We start from the raw sequence: 22,886 nt of genomic DNA, 5'->3' as shown, positions 1-22,886 counted from the left end.
GATGAATGATGTTTGATTTCAGCCCGAAGGGATGAATATTGCCTCATGGAAGCCCATTCGTTTTTAATTATACGATGATAAACATTTTGAAACAATACAAATTACTGCTCTCTCTCTCTCTCTCTCTCTCTCTCTCTCTCTCTCTCTCCATGGCCTTGCGGCTTGGGTGGTCGCGCACCTAGCTCACAACTGGATGACTCGTACAGACTTGTACACTTGTACAGGATACAGACGGCCGCGTTCCCTAACAATTCAACGTACCTCGGTTGACCTAAGCAATGAGTTATGTACCCGGTTGTCAGACGACTGTGTGATCCCAGCTAGGGTTAAGAGAGAGAGAGAGAGAGAGAGAGAGAGAGAGAGAGAGAGAGAGAGAGAGAGAGAGAGAAACTAAACACAAGTGTTCAATGCTATGCCAAAATCTGCACCATCTAAACGGATGGATCTCGATGAAGTAATCAGCATCCCAAGTATCTAAACCACTCTTAAGATTCTCTCTCTCTCTCTCTCTCCTGCCCCAGCTACCAACGACTAGGTATTTAATTCACTCAATATATTTTTAAAGAACCAGGCCTATACCGTTCATTTCCTCCCCCGATGCGGGATTCAAAAGACTTACGACCTCGGTCGTAAGTCTTTAGCGCTACTATTGTACCACTAGGGACACAGAGATTTGAGAGAGAGAGAGAGAGAGAGAGAGAGAGAGAGAGAGAGAGAGCAGTTAAATGACACGGCCTTAACGATATTCAGCAGATTCACAGAAATCCAATAACAGCGTCGTGTTCGGAGGAATTCGCTAAAATTTATCAGAACTGAGTCAGATTCTCGAAAAGGGATCGAAGCAGCTGACAGCTTTAATGACTCCATTTACATTTTTCGTGTCAAAGGCACTGGCCTCTGTATCCTGTCCCTTTCCTCTAACTGACAGGTAGACTGTCTAATGACCTACGCTCGTATAGCCAGATTTCCCCCGAATAAAGGAATAGCCATAATTTTTACAAGGGAAGAGTTTCAGATTGATAAAACACCAACTCCACAAGAATGGAGCCTAGCATTTCTCACAACAGTCTCTCGAATAAACTTAAAATGTAATTGCTGCAAAAAGCAAAATAAGCACTACAGACACACAATCATCAACAACATTATAAACTGCCATTTCTAACACCTGAGTATCTATATCCAGTAAAATAATCCAATATTGATACATACATCCCCATGGCAAGGAGACACCCTGTATATTAATGAGCTTCAACCGGACAGCAATAACTAATGCATCAGTGGTGGCAACACTGATTATTTTCAATTTGCATAATAATAATAATAATAATAATAATAATAATAATAATAATAATAATAATAATAATAATAATAATAATAATATTAATAATATTAATAATAATAATAATAATAATAATAATAAATAATAATAATAATAATAATAATAATAATAATAATATTAATAATATTAATAATAATAATAATAATAATAATAATAATAATAATACTAATAATAAGGAACGAGAATAAACGCAGGGAATATAAAATAAAATATGGCAAAGTCCGCGTGACATACGAGAAATGCTTTTCTGTGTTTTCCCTTAATAAAAGGAGCCATTCATATTCTAAATAGGCGAGTACGCTACGCTGAAGCCCTGTGGATATCACCAGTTCTCCAATATTTCATTTTAACCAGCCTCTTATCGCACACTAGGGAACCTTCTTCCCACTGTATGATCGCTATTCAGAAGAAAATAAAATTTTGCATATCAATTATTCACGATATATATATATATATATATATATATATATATATATATATATATATATATATATATATATATATATATATATTCATATTTCACGTTTGTGTATAAATGTGTTCCACATATAAAGAAAAAGCCCATTGACATCTAATTAACCATACTTGTCAGCGATGATTGCAAGCGCGCTTTTGATGTGTAATTCCGAATTGGCATCAATTACTCCAAAGGTATAGTTAATTCTGGTTTACTGGACTGCTTGGGGCTTCATATTTGAAAACGTACATTTATACACACACACACAAACGCACACACACACACACACACACACACACACACACACACACACACACACACACACACACACACACACACACACATATATATATATATATATATATATATATATATATATATGTATAAATATTAACCTCTTGATTTTAGATTCGTGAATATACTTGCCACTGAAAACCTAATCATCCAAAAATGGAAAAGAAAATGAAAAACTTCCCATCTACCACAGGATATTAACCGAGGCTAAGAAAAAAAAAATGAAATGAAAAACTGGTCAGGGAAAGCAAGCTCAATGCTTTTATCATTCCGCTGTAAATTGGGTAAGAATTTATCCGGTCCTACCTTTTTAATAATTAGCAAAATTCAGAAACATGTTAACAGAGATGATGGAAGCCAGTCATCAACATCGAATAGAATAAATATAAAATTTAGGCCGAAAGCCAAGCGATAGGACCTGTGAGGTCATTCAGCGCTGAAAGAAAACTAAGAGCAAATGGTTACAAAGGTGTAACAGGAGGAAAACGTCGCAGCTGCACAAAGAAACAACTGTTAGAAGAGGGTGGAAAGGTAAGATGGAAGAACGACTATGAAAGGAGGTGCAGTAAAAAGAATGAAAGGGTTTGCATCTAGGGGCCGAAGGAACACCGCAAAGAACCTTCAGTAATGCCTACAGTGCACTGCATGAGGTGCACTGACGGCACTAACCCCCTACGGGGGTCATCATAAACATCGTCTCCAACGTCGTGTGACCCAAAGGCCCCGTGTGAAATTCCGCCTGCGCTTTATCTTCCACTTATCTCCAGCCTCCTTTTCCAAAGTTTTCATCAAAGTAGGTCTGGGTCTTCCAGTTCTTCTGGCGCCCACAAGAACCAAATTAATACTACCAAGTACAATTTTTGCAAGGGTTATGCGAAGAACAACTTTCCTCTGACCACGCTATGGCCCAGAGTATTTTTTCTTTGGGATCGAATGTGTCAAATATACTGAGCTTATTCATAATAATTCAATATATGAGCTTTTCAGTCGAGAAACATGCCAAGTGGCATTTTCAAAATACTGAAGACGGATCTGTGATGTACAAGGATAAAACCTCCGAAAAATAAATTAAAAATACTTTGGCATGTTTTTCGACTGAAAGTCTCATATATACAACGGACGCAACTGGACTCTTAACTTCTCCATTTATTATTCAAGTACTGCTAGGTTTCATTTCCAGAGAAACCTTTGAAATTCGAGAAGAGTCATGAAAAATTCATCTCAGTTTACGTACGTCGCATTGTCCTAGACTCAAAAATTAAATACTGCGATGACTGCATGTCAAACTGTACACTTGCTGGAGGATGTTGGCGCAATGCCATTCCCTCTGGTCACTTTTGTCAACGGCTAACTATTCAAAATGGGGGTGAATTAATAATGGTCTTCGCTGGGCTCAGAACGCAGCCGGTACACTTACAACGAGGCAGCTCCATTAAATACACATAAGTGGCACCTAAGGGGACTGTGGAAAAGCGCCGAACAAACAAAAGCATTATTCACGCTCTGTGATGGAGTGGGTGGGAGGTTTGGCCATTCCAAAATGAAAAGTTTCTTGCTCAACACAAAAGCATTACTCAAGCCTTGCGGGAGTGGGCGTAACGAGCAACGCCAAACAAAATCAATTTTGTTTCTAAAACACAAAATTTATTGCTTAGAGCAAAGACTTTTTTTTTCAGAGGCCTGTGGAAAGGAGCCTTACAAGAAATAAAATAATTTCCAAAGTACAAAACTCCTTGTTCAGAACAAAAGAATTGCTCAAGCTGCGCGGAGGTTGGGTGGGGAGGCTTCGACGAGAGATTCTAAATAAAATTAATTGTATTTCCAAAACCGGAAGGGGTGGTTGAGCTGGAAATTCTAAGAAAAGTATACACTATCTTTTAAATGACAAGAAGTTCCAAATGACGTATAAATCTCTCTTTAAACAGCAAGAAAAAGTGAGTGAAATATTAATGGATTTAAAAGTTTCTAAATCCAAAATATATATATATATATTTTCTACCCCTGTGAAAGGATATAAAGGTATTTATACATCAATTTCTGATAAATCAAGATTATTCCTCAAATTCAAAAATTTTTGAATCAACGCTTCTTATTTAAATTGGATTTCGTCAAATGTTTTATTAACTAACTTTAAGGTCGGATTATTAACCTCATTCACTTCATTCACTCTAGCAGAAAACATTTCAACTTTATTTCGCTCTAAATATACTTATTTAAATTGGATTTCGTCAAATGTTTTATTAACTAACTTTAAGGTCGGGTTAGTAACTTCATTCACTCCATTCACTCTAGCAGAAAACATTTCAACTTTATTTCGCCCTAAATATACTGACATCTATAGCGACACGAATGCCAACCTAAAAGCCGGAGCAATTACTAACCACAGTGTATTTAAACCAGATAAAATTAGAACGAATAACAATACACACTGAATAAAAAATCAACACGTATGCACCTGAGCTGAATACTCATGTATGCACTGAGAACTTAGCATGAGAAAAAGAATGCAAGATGTACAGTTTCTATTGGACACATTTCGAAAAACCAAACGAAAATGGACCATCGCTGGGTGATTCAAACACAGAGAAAGGCTCAGAAAGTTCTTACGCGGGTTTCAAGTTTGTCTGAGAACCTCTTACAACTTACGTAACTTCCCGGGGACACATTTTTGGCGTGAGAAGAGCAGTATTCTTTCTTCTCGCTTCTTATTGAAAGGGCAGAGGGATTTCCATAAGAAGTTTCTGAACGAATGAAGTACCTCACCCCAAAGAGTTACACCAAAAAGAAAGTTGGGGTCAGTAACTTTCCAACGGCGATGTATTCTTTCCGGAATGTATTCTTTAATGAACGTCAATACGTTTCGTCTAAAATTATAATATGCCTTCAAAAGAAACCGTTTTCCAAAGGAAGTTATGAATAGGAACAATTTACAAAGGGCTCTTTTTATTTGCCGAAACAAAAGAGGTAAAATTGATACATGGATAGCTGGCTGGGTGGGGGCATTTACTGGGGGTTCTTTGCGGTGTGACAAGCGTCCCTTGAGCTCCCAGCTGCATGACTTTTTACCTTTACTTTTCTTTTGTTTCCTTCCTCCTTTGCTGTCCAGCTTTTTAACTTTATCTAGACCCAAAATGGTTTCGTCTTACTACGACTACTACTACTACTACTACTACTACTACTACTACTACTATTACTACTAATACTACAATAATAATAATAATAATAATAATAATAATAATAATAATAATACACAAAATGAATTGACGTTTTTCTGTAACATCGATCTGCTGTCGTTCAGTTACATTCGCGGGCCGCATATTCCCCAACTGTATTATAGTTCGGCCAGACGAGTGGGCGCCTCGGTTTTTTTTTTTTTTTTTTGCCATGCCTCTAGGTTAGGTTAGGTCAGGTTGGGTGGGGTTAAGTTATATAATCCATCATTATTTTGGGCGTGGTAAACATATGGAGATTATTTTCAAGAAGATTCTGTGGTTAGTTTTTAAGATATGGCGTCCCGCTTTTTTCAGGGAAGGTCCCGAACCACAATCCAGTTGCCGCAGATTCCTGAGAAGCATGCTAGTATTGCACCAGCCCTGGTTTTTTTTTTTTCCATGCCCCTAGTTTAGGTTAGGTTTTAGGTTAGGTTAAGTTGGGTTCGTTTAGGTTAGATTAATACCTCTAGAGTGGTTTGGGTGAGGTCAATTCTATGGTTAGTTTTTAAGATATGGCGCCCGGCTTTTTTCAGGGAAAGGGTCTCGGTATTCGGTTACATCTCGGGAAAATACGTCCGGGCCATCCTCCTGCATCAATAGTCCTACTCACAAAGCAGAATGTAAGGTACCTACATCCCAAAGCTTGAAATTTCTAGCCTATGGATACACTGGTAATGTCAAACCCCATGAATGAATAATCTTCCATCTCTTGACTTAATACATCCGTAATCATTGTCCTGCAATGCGGTGGCGATGACTAAATGATTCTAAAAAACACTAAGTGGCAACATTCAAAATGTGTATACACTGGCAGAGGACATATAAACTAATGATAAACATATTCTTATATATATGAATATATTACTGAACATCCCAAGAAAAATAGGGAGATTGTTTGTCTTCCTGAAGCTCGAACAAAGGTCCCTCAATTCTGCATGCTCATATCGGGGCCACTGGTGAGAGAGGCTGGCCCCAAGCTGGTCGACAGCAAGCTTAACATGAAGTTTGTTACTCGCAGACTATCGAGTATACATAGGAAAAAATGTAACTATGAATACTTTGGATACACACTGCTATATATATATTTATATATATATATATATATAATGTATGAATATATATCATATATATACATTATACATACCTATACAGTATATACATACATTTATATACATATGCATACGTGTACATAAATATATGTATATATATATATATATATATATATATATATATATATATATATATATATATATATATATATATATATATATATATATATATATATATAGCAGCAAGGTATCCTGTGGCGATCAACAGACCTGCCATGATCACGGCTGTGAGAGTGCCACCGTACAGGGACACGAAAAAATGAGAAACCTACTTCAAACGCGACAGAAGAAATTATAAGAAGCTGGAAACCAAGGTCTCAACACCATCACCGACGCCCTCATGCTTTATATCTAGCTTTTTATGACGCTGAAATGGACACTTGAAGCCAATGTTATAAAGTATTATACTGAATTACCGATAAGTACTATGCCTCCTAAGTACAGCAAATCCGCAAATTTCTGGTCATGGTTTGCCTCAGTCCAGTCCGACCAAACCGATAACACGCTGTACAAGAATTGCTTCGTCTACATGCAGTCTTGTCGTATTTTAAAGGCAATCAATCACGTCATGAGTCAAACCCATAAATAACTGTAGTCTATAACATTCCCCTCTTATAATCTTTGAGATATACCAAGGATCAAGAGCACCATCAGCAACAACCTCTCCAAAGGAATATGTTAAGAGCCTTGTAGTTAACATACTGTAGTCAAAGGCAGCAGTAAGGCTGATTTGAACGCGTTTGAACTCCTATTCCCTCTATAGTTTATTCTTGATAAAACTAATCATAAGTTAACTCCAAAATAAAGATAAACATTAAAGCACAATTGTTGCTTGCATGAATACAGTTTGTCAGGAAGCAACTCCAAAATAAAGATAAAACATTAAAGCAATCTTTAAGAACATTGAAAATTGTCAACACTATCAAAAGCCCTTGGAAATAGCACTGAACACATTTCTGCTCATCTTGAAGAAATCCTATCCCAAAAAAAAGAAAACGATAAAACGCGCAGAGTTTGGGAGAAAGTAGCCCAACATACTTTTACGAAAATTAAAAATGAACAAGATTTTCGGGTTTCTCCCCCACCCCCATGGTGTATATTACACCAACTCTTGTCACTGAACCTTGAAATAAACTCAAATTGATAGAAGACGTCCCAGATGGCAGCTATCAGGAAAAAACTTCGACTGTGGTGGACGATTCTATTCGAATAAGACCAACTGATTTACCAGAAGTATGAAGACGCTCCCTTATAATAATAAATTAAACACGATATCTATATAATTCCAGAGCAGACCATCCACGTTGATCAACACCTGATCCAAACCAAATTTTATGGTTTTTACACTGGATTACAACAAGCATAACTCTCTGACGGGAATCTATAATTATTACTGAACTGTATATGTATGTATAGCTGAACTGTACACACACGCACACACACATATATACGTATATATATAAATATATATATATATATATATATATATATATATATATATATATATATATATATATATATATACTGTATATATATATAAACCATATATATATATATATATATATATATATATATATATATATTATATATATATATATATTATTGTACTATAAACCAGTACATGACATACATCAAGAGAGCATTCAATTTTACACATACATACATACATATATATATATATATATATATATATATATATATATATATATATATATATATATATATATATATATATATATATATATACTATATATATATGTCTACATATATATCTAATTATATGTATTTATTGATGTTACATTTCAAGTTTTAAAGCAATATTTTGGGATGAGGTCGCTAGCCCTATACCCATCACCAACTCTGCTGAGATTCACTGCTGTCGGCTCACTACCATGTACTTTCCTCAATGCCTAAGTCAACCAAGCCGCACTGGAGTATTAAGGGAAACATGACAAGTATTGCTCCGCCCACACGAAAGAATCGTAAACTGACCCTCTTCTTATTGAGACAATTGTCATAATCACTATTCTAGGACACTCACGAAATATATTACAAGTCCAGTATATAATACGTTGCTAATCAAAAATACTTGACAGAATGCATAATTATCACCTCAAAAAATACTTATCCTAGTGAAAAGCTATGTACAGATTTAAATATTAGCGAAAAAACCAGTTGACAACTGAGGACATCTGAACAAATAAGCTATTTACATATATGCAATCAACCAACATACTGTTTATTACCATGCAATATCAGCCATTTTATGAACTTTTTAAAAATGAAAGTTTTCTCATCAAAGAATATGCATTTCTAAATTTCAGTTACTCAATAAAAGGAACAGTTTTCACTACCTCCAGAGAGCAAAATTTTCCTTTTGTGAATAATAACCATACTTAATGTAAATACAGAGGAACGCTTTCCCATGAAACCGTTCTCAACAAAAGAACAACTGTTCTGAAGCATCAGGATTTCATTATAAAATCTAATGAGGATATGTTTTTCAAGCAACTAAATTGTGTTGGAAGTCGTGTTCTTAGTAATCTGAATTTCATAAAAAAAAAAATCTGAGGATGTTTTTCTTCCACGATAAAACATTTCCCCAACTTCGTACCGTGGAAAAAAAATTCTTTTATCATTACTTATCATTTACTTATCTGCTGGTAATGCTTTTTCCTCCATAATTTTTAATGATATAATGGAAGACGGAAGACAAAATGTAAAACACCTCAACTTAATGAATTCCTATTTTAGCAAATGAACAGTTGTAACAGTTTTTAAACCTTACAAAAAAAAACTCCGTTATCTGTGCACTGAACGGTTTTGAATGACTTTTTTTCGGGAGGGGTGGGCTTGGGGGTTGTTTGAAGGACCGAACATTCAAAGTCAAGTAGGGGTGGTCACTTCTGGGGTCTTTAGCGCCTGAGGTAACCACAGAACGCCCGTCGATGTACTACTCAGAGGTTTTATATTATTTTTTATTTTACAACACCTTAAACACATCAAAGGCACGAAAGCACATAGACCGTGCCTAGTGGGTAACTAACCTTCTTCATTAGGGCTCCCTCCAACTATAAAAAAGAAGGGAAAACAAGGTATTACTTATCACATTCATAATGCAAAGGGGTTATGGCACAAACAACATGAAATTTACATTGCAAAAAACATATCATCTACTGCTGAAAGTCATCTTAAAACTGGATAAGATCACTCACTTAACAAGAAGCCTGATACAGGGATGACTGAATACTTGAATACATACCATCATGAGTATGTATCCAAAAAGAAATGGAGCATATATATAAATATAATATATATAACTACACAGAACAGTTATGTTTACATAATCATCACCGCAATGCCAGCGCGTAGCAATAAATCAATTGAGTGCGTGTGTATATATACATATATATATATATATATATATATATATATATATATATATATATATATATATATATATATATATATATATATATATTATATATTATAAAATAAAATATACATAATATATATATATATATATATATATATATATATATATATATATATATATATATATATATATAATATATATATATACATACAAAGAGTATTATAAAGATATGAAATCGGAAATTACGGAAGTTCCATACATATATGAGATCATGATGAAAGGAGGAGAACATGGCTTGGACAAGTAACTCGTACAACCCTTAGGAGAATATTACTGGACTCCTGTGGGCACCAGAAGAGTTGGAAGACCCAGAACTACTCGGATAAGAACTATGAGAAGGGAGATTGGAAATGAGTCTAAATTTATGGAAGATAAAGCATAAGAAAGACGAGTGGCGGAATTTCACAGAGGTCCTTTGCGTCACGAAAACATATATACACCAAGTCGAGGAAGGAGAAAACAAGAAAAAATGCGCCGAACTTTCTTCGGCGCAATCGAGTTTTCTGTCCGGTGGTGGACTCAGCCACGGCCCATAAAACTCTTACCTGCTGTCCATGAAACTCAGCCATGGTCTGATGCTGTTGTTACCTATAGCGCTGCCAGAAGTACGATTATGGCTAACTTTAACTTTAAATAAAATAAAAACTACTGAGGCTACAGGGCTGCAATTTGGTATGTCTGATGATTGCAGGGTGGATGATCAACATACCAATTTACAGCCTTTTAGCCCCAGTAGTTTTTCAGATCTGAGGGACGACAGAAAAAGTGACAGACAGACAACGCCGGCACAATAGTTTTCTTTTACAGAACAATAAACCGGTAAATCTTTCAAGAATATAGAATTTAGGCCAAAGGCCAAGCGCTAGGACCTATGAGGTCAATTCAGCACTGAAAAGGACACAGAAATAACAAGCTTTGAAAGGTGTAACAGGAGGAAAACCCGGCAGTTGCACAAAGAATCAGCTGTTAGGGGAGAGTGGAAAGTAAGATGGAAGAAAGAGAAAATGAATGGAGGTACAGTATAAGGAATGAAAGGGGTTGCAGCCAGAGGCCGAAGGAACGCTGCAGAGAACCTTAAATAATGCCTACAGAGCACCGCACAAGGCGCACTGACGGCACTACCCCGGTAATTCATTCTAGGCATATTCGTGCACTCACAGAATACATAATGTATACGATAATATCAGGGAACCTATTAATTTTTCTGGTTTTACGATACATCTGAAAGTTTATTTCTTGCAAAATTATACCCCAATTACCGTGCCACTAAATTAACACTCCCATTACAAGCACTCTGAGCTGCGTTCTCCAAATACGTGTGAATGAACCAACTATGAAATTTAAGCTCTTAATGAGATGGGGCATTACGTTATGAATGTAAACTCTTGTCCAAGACTAAAACTCTATTCAGTCGAGTGACTAAAAGAACCAGCAGATGAAATAAACCACCTCACTCATTCTGTGTCCCTGAAGATTACAAGGGCAGCATTAAAAATGTTTCAAGAAATTCCATCCTTAAAATCTTCAACAAGAACCATGCTCATCAAAACGCAAACTGCCATATATGTATATCAAAACACTTCTTAGGGATGGCCGCGAACAACCTCATACACACACACACACACATATATATATATATATATGTGTGTGTGTGTGTATGTGTGTATATATGTGTGTGTGTGTGTGTGTGTAATTGTAATAGCCACAATGCTCTCGTAACTTCTCAATTCTTTGCGGTTTTGGATACGCTTGTGACATACGTATCTGGTAAAAGTGACCAGTAGCTTCTCTCTCTCTCTCTCTCTCTCTCTCTCTCTCTCTCTCTCTCTCTCTCTCTCTCTCTCTATATATATATATATATATATATATATATATATATATATATATATATATATATATATATATATATATATATGTATGTACGTATGTATGTATATTGTGCGTTCACACGAGCGCATATAACTTCAATACAAATAAAAACTAACACAGAAACAAAAACAACCTTAAAGTTATTTCATATATAAACCAAATTTAACAAGACGCATCACCGCGGCTATAAGAATAAAAGGAAAAATGAAGAAACAAAACTAGATATATTTTCAATAACGTATTTCGTGTTTCCCAACGCAAAGAGCCCATTCACAACTTACAAATGAGGAGAGGCATTCATCACTTGTCAATAACAAGAACCAATCAAGCAAAAAAACAAACATAAATAAATAAATAAAGCCACTTCGTAACGACGGAAAGGAAGGAGGGGGAGGGGGACTGTTGAAAATAGAAGTGCCTTAGTTCTTTTGCTTTGGGAAGGATGTCAATTGAGAAAAGGGAACGGCATAAACGCCATCCAAAAGGACGGGAGGAGGGAAGGACCTAAAGAATGATTAAGCAAACAATGGCTACTTGATTAGCGACTTCCTCCTCCCCTTCTCCTCTAGGTTCCTATTCTCTCTCTCTCTCTCTCTCTCTCTCTCTCTCTCTCTCTCTCTCTCTCTCTCTCTCTCTCTGATGTAATCAAGCCTTAAAGTTGCTATTCAGGACTCAAACGAAACAAATCCATTATTGTTCTCTCTTCTCAGTATATAAATTCTCAAACAGGCTTGAAGACCAAAAACAGTCAATCCATTATACGTTTTTCTTCTTCTTCTTCTTATTCTTATTCTTCTTCTTCTTCTTATTATTATTATTATTATTATTAACAACCTTCGCTTCACAAATGAGTTGACCCGCATCCTATCCCCCAACCGAGAAAGAAAATGGTATGCGCGCGTCTCTTTAAAAATCCATTCCATTAAGTCTCGGCTAACCTAGGGCATTGAATTACATGTATGGATACTATTCGACAGTTGTGGGTGTCTATCTAACTGTCATACACACATTATTTACATATATACACGTGTACATAAATACATGTGTATATGTATGTATATATATATATATATATATATATATATATATATATATATATATATATATATATATATGTACATATATATAATATATATATATATATATATATATATATATATATATATATATATATATATATATATATATATATATATATATATACTGTATATATATGTATGTATGTATGTGTGTATTATATCATAACTGAAAACGCGAGGGACTCGAAGAGGTAATCCTTATCCAACCAGCGTGAAACCATCCACAAGACATACAATTAAATTCTCTCACTCCCTCTCCTAAATGATCACAAACATTTCGTACAAAATAAAATCTGTCATAAAGTATTCAACTGCATTTTCACCCGAGGATAATTTTAACATAAAACCAAAGAATAAATTATACAGTCCCTCGTGAATGTTATCGTTTAGGATGTAAGAAACAGACAGAGAGACAGTTCAATTCAGTTCAACTTCATTAAAGACACTCCAGTCGGAATATATACATGTTTACATAAAACGCTCATGATTCATTGCACACATCTTCACAGTGCATAAAAAAAACAAGCAGACAGGGTGTCACATAAAACTTCAGTAACATTCCAGATATATTAACTTTCTAAAATTTACACCCGCCATTTTAGATACAAAGTCTGGAGGAAACATAAAGCCTAGAGAGAGAGAGAGAGAGAGAGAGAGAGAGAGAGAGAGAGAGAGAGAGAGAGAGAGAGAGAGAGAGAGAGCATAATGTTGGTTGCTGAAATCAAGCTCGGTCTCTCAAATGAGTTTCCTTTTATAAGTAATGTAATCAGCTTATTCTTTAACTTAAGTATCTTTACAAAAGTATTTCGAAAACGGCGAAATGTTGAGTTGCACGTTCTGTGAGAGAATGGTACGATCGACTGATCAAACCGACTGACAGTCGACGCCGTGACGCGATTTCCATTCAGCATTTGTGGGAACAGGAGTCCTGACGGGCTCAACGAGGTCAAAGAAGTGGTGATGTAACTAGCGATGTTACGAGTATAGGCCTTGCGAATTCAACTTTTAAGGTAACTAGTTTGGTACAAGGCTGAGTGACGGTCAGCTCTAAGGGAATAAACTAGGGTAAAATAAAACAAGTAAAAAATGCGCCGAAGTTTCCTCAGCACAGTCGAGTTTTCTGTACATCGTATAATCAAAGCCTCCGAAAATAGCTCTATCTTTCGGTGGTCTCTGTATAACGCTGTATGAGCCGCGGCCTATGAAACTTTAACCACGGGCCGGTGGTGGCCTGTCCTATATCGTTGCCAGATGCACGATTATGGCTAACTTTGACCTTAGATGAAATAAAAATTACCGATGCTAGAGGGCTGCAATTTGGTATGTTTGATGACTGAAGGGTGGAAGATCAACATAACAATTTGCAGCCCTCTAGCCTCTGTAGTTTTTAAGATCTGAAGGCGGACAGAAAAAGTGCGGACGGCACAGTGGTTTTATTTTACAGAAAACTACATAAAGTGAAAAATCCACAAAAAAAAAAAAGTTTTTCTTTTCGAAAGGAAACAAGACTGCAGAACAATTAGGTGTGCAAAGATGACAACAAAGATTTGCAAGAAAAAAAAATCTTATGGATTTTAAGAGTTGCACGTAGCTACACAGAAGCAGTAACTGTTCTTGGAAGAAATGAAGTCATGACTTACATTTCTCCTTTACAAAGGATCTCTAAGCCTCACGATGATTGGATTCCCAATTATTCCACTCAGCCGCTCAGCCAACAACTGTGATACGGGTCCTCATGAGGCTACGGTCTTGGGCGAAGGGGCAAGAAATTACCAATGGGAATAAAAGATAAATTTGGCAGGTCATCAACGTCGAGTTAGGTCAAAGGGCCATAGACAACGAGTAAAAGAGAGGACGAAAAAGGATATGTGAAAGCAATGGTATTCTAAAGTTATTATTATTAATTATTATTATTATTATTGGAGAAACAAATCCACAGTCATGTATGGGTACATATATTTAAAAGTAAGTCTCTACAGAGATTTACTTTTAAATATATGCACCCATATATAACTGTGGATTTGTTTCTCCATTTCAAGACTCATGCTACTTTGAGTATTTTTTCAATTATTATTATTATTATTATTATTATTTGGAAGGAGTCCCTCTTTTAGGGCAGTGCTGTTAACAACAACTGTTGTTTCAACGTCACTTAGCTTGTAGAGAGTCCTCTCTATTCGTCTTATTACATTCTTCTCGTCTGCAAGTAGATAGTATAATAAATTTCCATAGGACATGGAAAGATATTCTGTTTTTGTTGTTTATTTCACAAAATAAACAAAAGCAGATTATCTTTCCATGTCCTTTGGAAATACATTATACCATCTACCAGCAGACGAGAAGAATATAAGGAGATGAAGAGAGAAGACTCTCTGCAAGTTAAATGCCATCGAAACATCTGTTATTATTATTATTATTATTATTATTATTATTATTATTATTATTATTATTATTATTATTTACACTGAACAGAAAGTCCATATGAGAAATGAGAAAACTTCTTTCCAAGTACAAAAATGAGCAAAGTTACAACAGAATCTAACGAAATCAATAAAATGAGAGTGCAGATTTTACCATAAAAAATCAATAAAATGAGAGTGCAGATTTTACCATAACACAAAGAACTCAAAATTCAAAACTGGTCAAAACCAAGGTAAAGTGACTGAGGAAGGGCCAAAGGACCGAATACACCGCTTATAAGTCACTGTCCAGAGGAGGGAAGCCTAACTGGAGCGTCCTACATGACCGAAATAGCTCACGCTGCAACACACCAAAAGGGAAAGGTGCTGTAAAATGAAGTGATTGCTACTATAGGCCTATAGTGAAAAAGATTATGATAAATCTGGCAATCCCTGACTTAGGGACGTTACGTACGGCCTTAAAACTATGACAAAGGTACCTAAAATTTTCATATTTATATACGGGCCAGTGGTTGGGGAGGCTGGCCCCGGGCTGGACGACACGAGTCTAAACATGGAGTTTACTACCTGCAGACTACCGTTGTTACACACAAAAAATATACATATACACGCTGTTTCATATTGTACGCACACTTTTGAGAGAGAGAGAGAGAGAGAGAGAGAGAGAAACTAAAACTATATCAGTACCGTTCGGGCTATTTTTCTAGTTAAAAACCTCTTATATGTGTACCCTAAACAGAGAGAGAGAGAGAGAGAGAGAGAGAGAGAGAGAGAGAGAGAGAGAGAGAGAGAGAGAGAGAGAGTAAAATATATATAAAAATCTTTATAGCTATTTTCATAATTAAAACCCTTGGTAGGTATACACCTTACAGAGAGAGAGAGAGAGAGAGAGAGAGAGAGAGAGAGAGAGAGAGAGAGAGAGAGAAAATATATATATATCAAAATCATTATAGCTATTTTTCTAACTAAAAACCTCTGTAGGTATACACCTTAATGAGAGAGAGAGAGAGAGAGAGAGAGAGAGAGAGAGAGAGAGAGAGAGAGAGTCATGGATGAAATAAAAACGCCAAGAAGAACGACTTTTCCAATAAAGCCATAAGAAGAGCCGGCGGCCAAAAAAAACCTTTTATTTTTCCCGAGGTGAGAAAGCGAGAAGGATTTCTGGCGGTTCCCAAAGAGGAACTGTTGCATTTGGACCTGAGGGAGATGGAGGGACAGACCACAATCCATCATATGGGGCAGTCCGAGTGGGCGGAGAAGGTCTACGGGAAGATGCAATAAGGTCAATAAGGTTATGTGGGGATGAGAGCTCTCTCTCTCTCTCTCTCTCTCTCTCTCTCTCTCTCTCTCTCTCAAAAGCCCCTTTTCTCTGCGCTTCGAAGAAAGTATTAAGGCAAATGGCCAAATGCTTTATGCAGATATGGAGATTCTCTCTCTCTCTCTCTCTCTCTCTCTCTCTCTCTCTCTCTCTCTCTCTCTCTCTCTCTCTGAACTGCCTGAGCGAGGTAATTGCCTGGCACAAATACAGGGATAAGATTTTCAAAAAATATTCTTTCCGTAGTCGTAAATAATTCGTAGGGTCTCTCTCTCTCTCTCTCTCTCTCTCTCTCTCTCTCTCTCTCTCTTCTGGGTGGGCCTCAGGAGAGGTAATCCCCTGACGTGAATACTGGGATAAAACATTCGAAGATTTTCTTTTTGTAGTCGTAAACAATTCGTAGGGCCTCTCTCCCTCTCTCTCTGGATGGCCTCGGCGAGGTAACCCTCCGACGTGAACACAGTGATAAGAAATTTATAAGATTTCCTCTGTAGTCGTAGATAATTGGTAATCTCTCTCCCTCTCTCTGGATGGCCTCGGCGAGGTAATCCTCTGCAGTGAACACAGTGATAAGAAATTTATAAAATTTCCTCTTAGTAGTCGTAGATAATTGATAAGCTCTCTCTCTCTCTCTCTTTGGATGGCCTCGGCGAGGTAAGCCGCCATAGCATGAATACAGTGATAAGAAATATATAAGATTTTCTCTCAGTAGTTGTAGATAATGCGTAGGGTCTCTCTCTCTCTCTCTCTCTCTCTCTCTCTCTCTCTCTCTCTCTCTCTCTCTCTCTCTCCCCGGGTAGAGAAGGTGTAATGGAAGACGCCATATGGCTATATACAATAAGTACTCTTTCTCTCTCTCCCTCTACTCCCAACCACTCCCACATACCAGGAGTAATTCTATCAATTACATCAATGTCACATGACTCATTTTTACCGTCACACACCAAATTTTCACTCAAGTTAGGGCCTTAAGCATATTACCATTTCTTCTTTTTTTCTCATTTCCTTAGGTAAGAAACATGCTGAGTATGCACATTTTCTAATAGCAATACATGTACCCATCTTTACTCGTTACTTAAGGTAATAGCTTAAACATGTTAAGTTTTTATTTTAAAAATTTTATTCTGTATAAGTTTTCAATACCTGAATACATCACAATCACACTGGTTGACACTAGTATGCACTGGTTATAAATGAATAAAAGGCCCGCCTTTATGACAATTTGATATCTTTTGTATGTCGTCATTGTATAATTTTCTTCTAGTAGGGTCAACTCTTTCATTAACTGCTAAATGTCATTCTCTTGATTTATTTCTTTACTCTTATACTATTTTCTAAACGTACGTTCATTTACCATTTTTCCCTTTCGCGTTCCTGTGGTCTGATTTTATAACACTATCACATTTCTACTCATTAAGTGACTGTTCTTTGTGGTACGTTTTATTTCCCGAGTAACGGGTTCATCTCGTTTTATAGGAGTGAGACACGAGTTTTAACACAATTTGTGTGATATTCTAAAAGTACTTAGGTAGCAATTTCCAGCATGAAAATGAGGTTTTGTATTTTTTATATTAGTACCCTCCACAGCAAAATATAAATATTATAAATACACACACACATGTACTGTATATATATACATTAAATATATATACATACATGAACGCACACACACTGAGATAATAAGTTAAGTATATCTTAGTTTAACCAGACCACTGAGCTGATTAACAGCTCTCCTAGGGCTTATTGTGAAATCCGAACCACATTATGACGACGAAATGAATTTCTATCCCCAGAAATAAATTCCTCTAATTCTTCATTGGCCGGTCGGAGAGTCGAACGCTGGGCCAACAGCGTGCTAGCCGAGAGCTCTACCCACCCCTCCAATGAAGAACTGAAGTAATATACATACATATCTATATACGTACATATATACATATACGTATATATATATATGTATATATATGTATATATATGTATATGTATGTATATGTATATATATAACAAGAAAAATGCGGAGAGAGAGAGAGAGAGAGAGAGAGAGAGAGAGAGAGAGAGAGAGAGAGAGAGAGAGAAAGGAGTGCCAAGAATCTTTAACTGTAAAATTCCCGTGGTAACACGGTGTGCCGTTGGTCGAGTCACTGGCAACAAAAATGATGCCACGCGAGACAGAAAAATCCTCCGGGAATTTCCCTGGCGAAGAGTGACAGCTGAAGCCCCCAATAATAACCACTGTATACAATAAAAATGACTTACAAAAGTAATATCATTAAGATATGGAACGTCTTCATCTGGCGAGCATGACATTAATCTTATTGGAGAAACAAATCCACATCATGTATGGGTACAAATATATTTAAAAACAAATCTAATAAAGAGCAATCTCTTCAGATTTGTTTTTTAAATATATATTTAAATATACTTGTACCCATACATAACTGTGTATTTGCTTCTCCATTTCAACACTCATGCTACTATGGGTATATTTTAATGAATCTTACTGAACAAATCTAAAATTTTCCTGTCTTACTGTTTAGTTATTTTGTTAAGATAAGCATCTACGTCTTTTTTGTTCTGTTTCTTAAGGAATATTATTACTTTTCAGTAAGTGTGTTAATACGAAAACCAAGAGAACGAAAGCACAGCCACTTTTTACACTCAACTAAAATCTTTTTCGTTGTGGGTTCATTACAGAAAGCCGCATTTGGCTTGAATATTTTTCTTGGTAGTAAATGGGGCGATTTCCGCTACACTCGGCACATTTGATCGTCTCTTTTCGACGAGACTTTTCTCCAGATGAGCGCCATTAAGTAATACGAGACCAGATGGTACTGTAAGTGTAGATTGCGGTAATTAGACTAATTTCCACCCACTCGCACAATATACCTTCAGTCGTATGAAAGACTAGTTTCTGGCGCTGTGAATCCAGACCTTTACTTAATTGCTTATTGAGATTCATTACATGCACATACGCAATATTATATATATATATATATATATATATATATATATATATATATATATATATATATATATATATATATATATATCATACATCACCACAGGTGAAACGTCAATGGCTTGAAATAAAGTCGAAACCGGTCAGGACGTACACCCCGTTTCTTATTTTTCACCTGTGGTAATGTGTGATAAATGAATCACGTAAAAGTGATATAATATATATATATATATATATATATATATATATATATATATATATATATATACATATATACATATATATGTACACACACACATATATATATATACTGTATATATAAACATATACTGTACATATAGAGAGATCCGATATATGCAAAAGAAAAATAGATAGAGAGAAAAGGGGAGATCAGCTTCAACATATCACCTAGACAAGAAGATGAAAAGTAATGGGATACAAACCAGACGACGTTTTCGTCTTTCGTCACAGAAATAGGTGTCAGTTGAACAAGGTGGTGCGGATCAAGAGCCGAATTAAGAGTCTTAGCGGGTCCTGGCTACCCTAAATGGAGAATGCGGAGCCTGACCTTTCCTATTTACAGAAGACACTCCTTAACCTTCCCCCACAGAACAGTTTATGATGATGAGAAATGACATTTTCTAATCTTCCTAACAACAATAAACCAAATTACGACTCTCCCTAAAACAGATATATGACAGCAGTAGTACGCATACTATCAAAACAAGCACCAGGTTTATTTGATACATCGCCACTCCTTGGTGATATAAGAATAGATTATAGAATTTAGGCCAAAGGCCAAGCGCTGGAACATATGAGGTCACTCAGCGCTGAAACAGAAATTGACAGTAAGGTCAGAAAAGGTATACCAGGAGGAAAACCTCGCAGTTGCACTATGAATCAGCTGTTAGGAGAGCGTGGAAAGTAAGTTGGAAGAAAGAATATGAATGGAGATACAATAAAAAGAATGGAAGGGGTTCCAGCTAGGGGCCGAAGGGACGCTGCAAAGAACCTTAAGTAATGCATACAGTGCACCGCACGAGATGCACTGATGGCACTAACCCCCTACGGGCCGAATGAACCATGAGACGAAAAAGGAAATAACATCAGACTCTCAATTTATGTTTGGGACCCCGCCTACGGATGTCACTGCCATATTTCAGACGCCAATTCAAAACGCGAATCGTCTGAATGTCATATAACTGTTAGGTGTTGAAAGTGATGTTATGAGATCAATGAACTTGAGTTTGCTGAAGCCAAAACCGGGAACGAGTGGATCAGCTTATTTTTTTTTAAGCCATATATTGATCGTGTTCATCGTCACTAAGTTTGTTTTTATTAACAAAAAGTACATGTTAGCTTCTACATGAATATTGTAGTGAATCCAAACGAGTATATTTGCATATTATAAAGCAAGGTTTCATATCCTTAGGCCCAACCTTCTCACTGACCTTAGGCTAATCCGGACCATAGATTTAAATGTCACAATCTTAGATAGAAGTAATTTCCTACTCGATTAAAATAACTTCATAATGTTTCTTTGATATGCCATTCCCTGCGTGGCAACCTGGTTTCATGACGACTGACGTTCATACTGTAGAAATTTTAATGATTCGGTATTTATTCCAAAATATTAATATTTACATTATTTATATCATAGCCACAGAATTTATATTCAACTGTAAGCAATTATGTCTTGAATTCATATAAATTTTGACTACTGACATGGGCCGGTGACATCATCAAACGCCAGGGACGATATTTTAACCGAGTCGGTCCCTAGGTACGTGACTAACCTACGGTAAAATTATGAATTTATTCCAATGAAACTGAGAACACACTATTCTGAATGTCCGACATGGTAATGACCATCACTGCTTACACTCTCACAGCAATTAAGCAGTTGTATCTAAGGCTGCCAAAGAGATTACTTGTCGTCTGTCAGTCTTCTCATATCTATTGAGGTGACAGATTACTTGTTGTTTTACCAGTGAGGAAAATAATAATGCTCTTTACGAAACGCAGTTGAAGCCGACGTCCTTTAACCTGCTGTACAATTGTTCTCAACGGGGCATGGTGGTTTTCTTTCACTCACAAATGTTGAATATGATTTTGGCTTTCAGAAAGATGTTATGCATAGCCATCTTCCATAAGGTCACTTTTAGCAAGGAAGGTTTACTATTCAACTTGTGTCTGACCATCTTGTGTTAGTGCCTGCTACTCTTTCTTGCCTGAGCTATGAGAATGTAACACTGCCAAATGTTAAAATGATATGGTTCCCTTCAATCTGTTATTATCTTTCTGACAGCATTTTCGACATATATATTACTTTAAATGCTAGCCACTTAAACCGTAGCTGATTTCTTTTCTTGAGTTGTTACTTCCACACATACGGAGTTTTCATTCGGTAACGGCTTGCTATCCAAATAATGGCCCTCTGGATTGTTACATTAAAAATAACAATAAACAACAGCAATAAAGGAAGTAGGATCTCCTGCTCAAAGACTCTGGTTGTACAGAAATGAGCTAAACAAATAAAGAAAGAATTGCCGCAAAGCTTAAATGAAATTTCTGCCAACAGAGCAGCTAATCCTGAATGTCATCTCTTAGAAATGAATATCACAAAGATATACAAAAGCAGAGGAAACGCCCCAGATGTGAAGCTTGAGATAAAATATTCTTTCTTTTTCTGACACTGAACTTCCTCTCCCCCACTCACGTCATCTCCAACTGCACAGGGACTAAAAGGGCCAAAGCTCTTACAGCAACTTCAGCTCAGGTACCTTTACTAATAAACTGATTATTCTAAAATCTAAGTACTTTTCGTCAGTTTAATCACCACGTTTGTCGAGAAGTGTTATGCTGTTCCAGTACGTTTTCACAAATACTCAATCATTATGTCAGAATAAGAAACCTAAACTAGTCCCCTTGATCAAACAAAACATCTACTGAATCTCGCAGGTTTTAACTAACGAACAGTTTTTTCTTTCCTGATGATACCTTCACTTACTGACTGCTCAGTAACGAAGCAACCCATACTACCATGCATAATATTTGATCTAGAACAACTACCCGAGTTCAGCAAATGAAAGGTATGCATTCCTCTGGTGAAGAGACTTAGAAGGGGAACAGGGAGGGGGAATAAGGGAGGAATAATAAGAAAAGGGCACGTTTAGACGTTTACTGAAGGAATTCAACAGGTAACATCCGCCAGAATTATGTACATGTAACATTTCCGTTCTTTAATTGTTTTTTTTTTGGTACACATTCCACTGAAATCCTTGAATCCGAATTTAGGAATGAAATGAAGGAACTCTTCCTCCAAGCAAGGATTCGAAGTTGGTTCAAGAGCAAAACAGGTCAGAGGTCAGAAGCTACATCGCCCACTCAAGCCCGACAG

General features: G+C 36.4%; 1 protein-coding gene across 29 annotated transcripts in view; it reads right to left on the bottom strand.

Moving 5' to 3' along the window:
• The window catches only part of Ptpmeg (protein tyrosine phosphatase Meg), a 445,326-nt gene that overhangs the window by 227,588 nt on the left and 194,852 nt on the right, over window positions 1-22,886 (bottom strand). For 14 of the 29 annotated variants that reach the window (XM_067121392.1, XM_067121390.1, XM_067121409.1 and 11 more), the window contains one exon: window positions 9,459-9,482. The exons of the other annotated variants lie outside the window; for them this stretch is intronic. In XM_067121392.1, coding sequence (XP_066977493.1) covers window positions 9,459-9,482 — 24 coding nt within the window. The remainder of the gene's footprint in view (window positions 1-9,458; window positions 9,483-22,886) is intronic. 29 annotated transcript variants of the gene reach the window in all.

The sequence above is a fragment of the Macrobrachium rosenbergii genome, chromosome 19 (assembly GCF_040412425.1).
Source record: "Macrobrachium rosenbergii isolate ZJJX-2024 chromosome 19, ASM4041242v1, whole genome shotgun sequence".
NCBI classification, from domain to species: domain Eukaryota; kingdom Metazoa; phylum Arthropoda; class Malacostraca; order Decapoda; family Palaemonidae; genus Macrobrachium; species Macrobrachium rosenbergii.
Note: the sequence above shows the minus strand (reverse complement) of the source record. Positions and strands in the feature narration are given on the sequence as shown.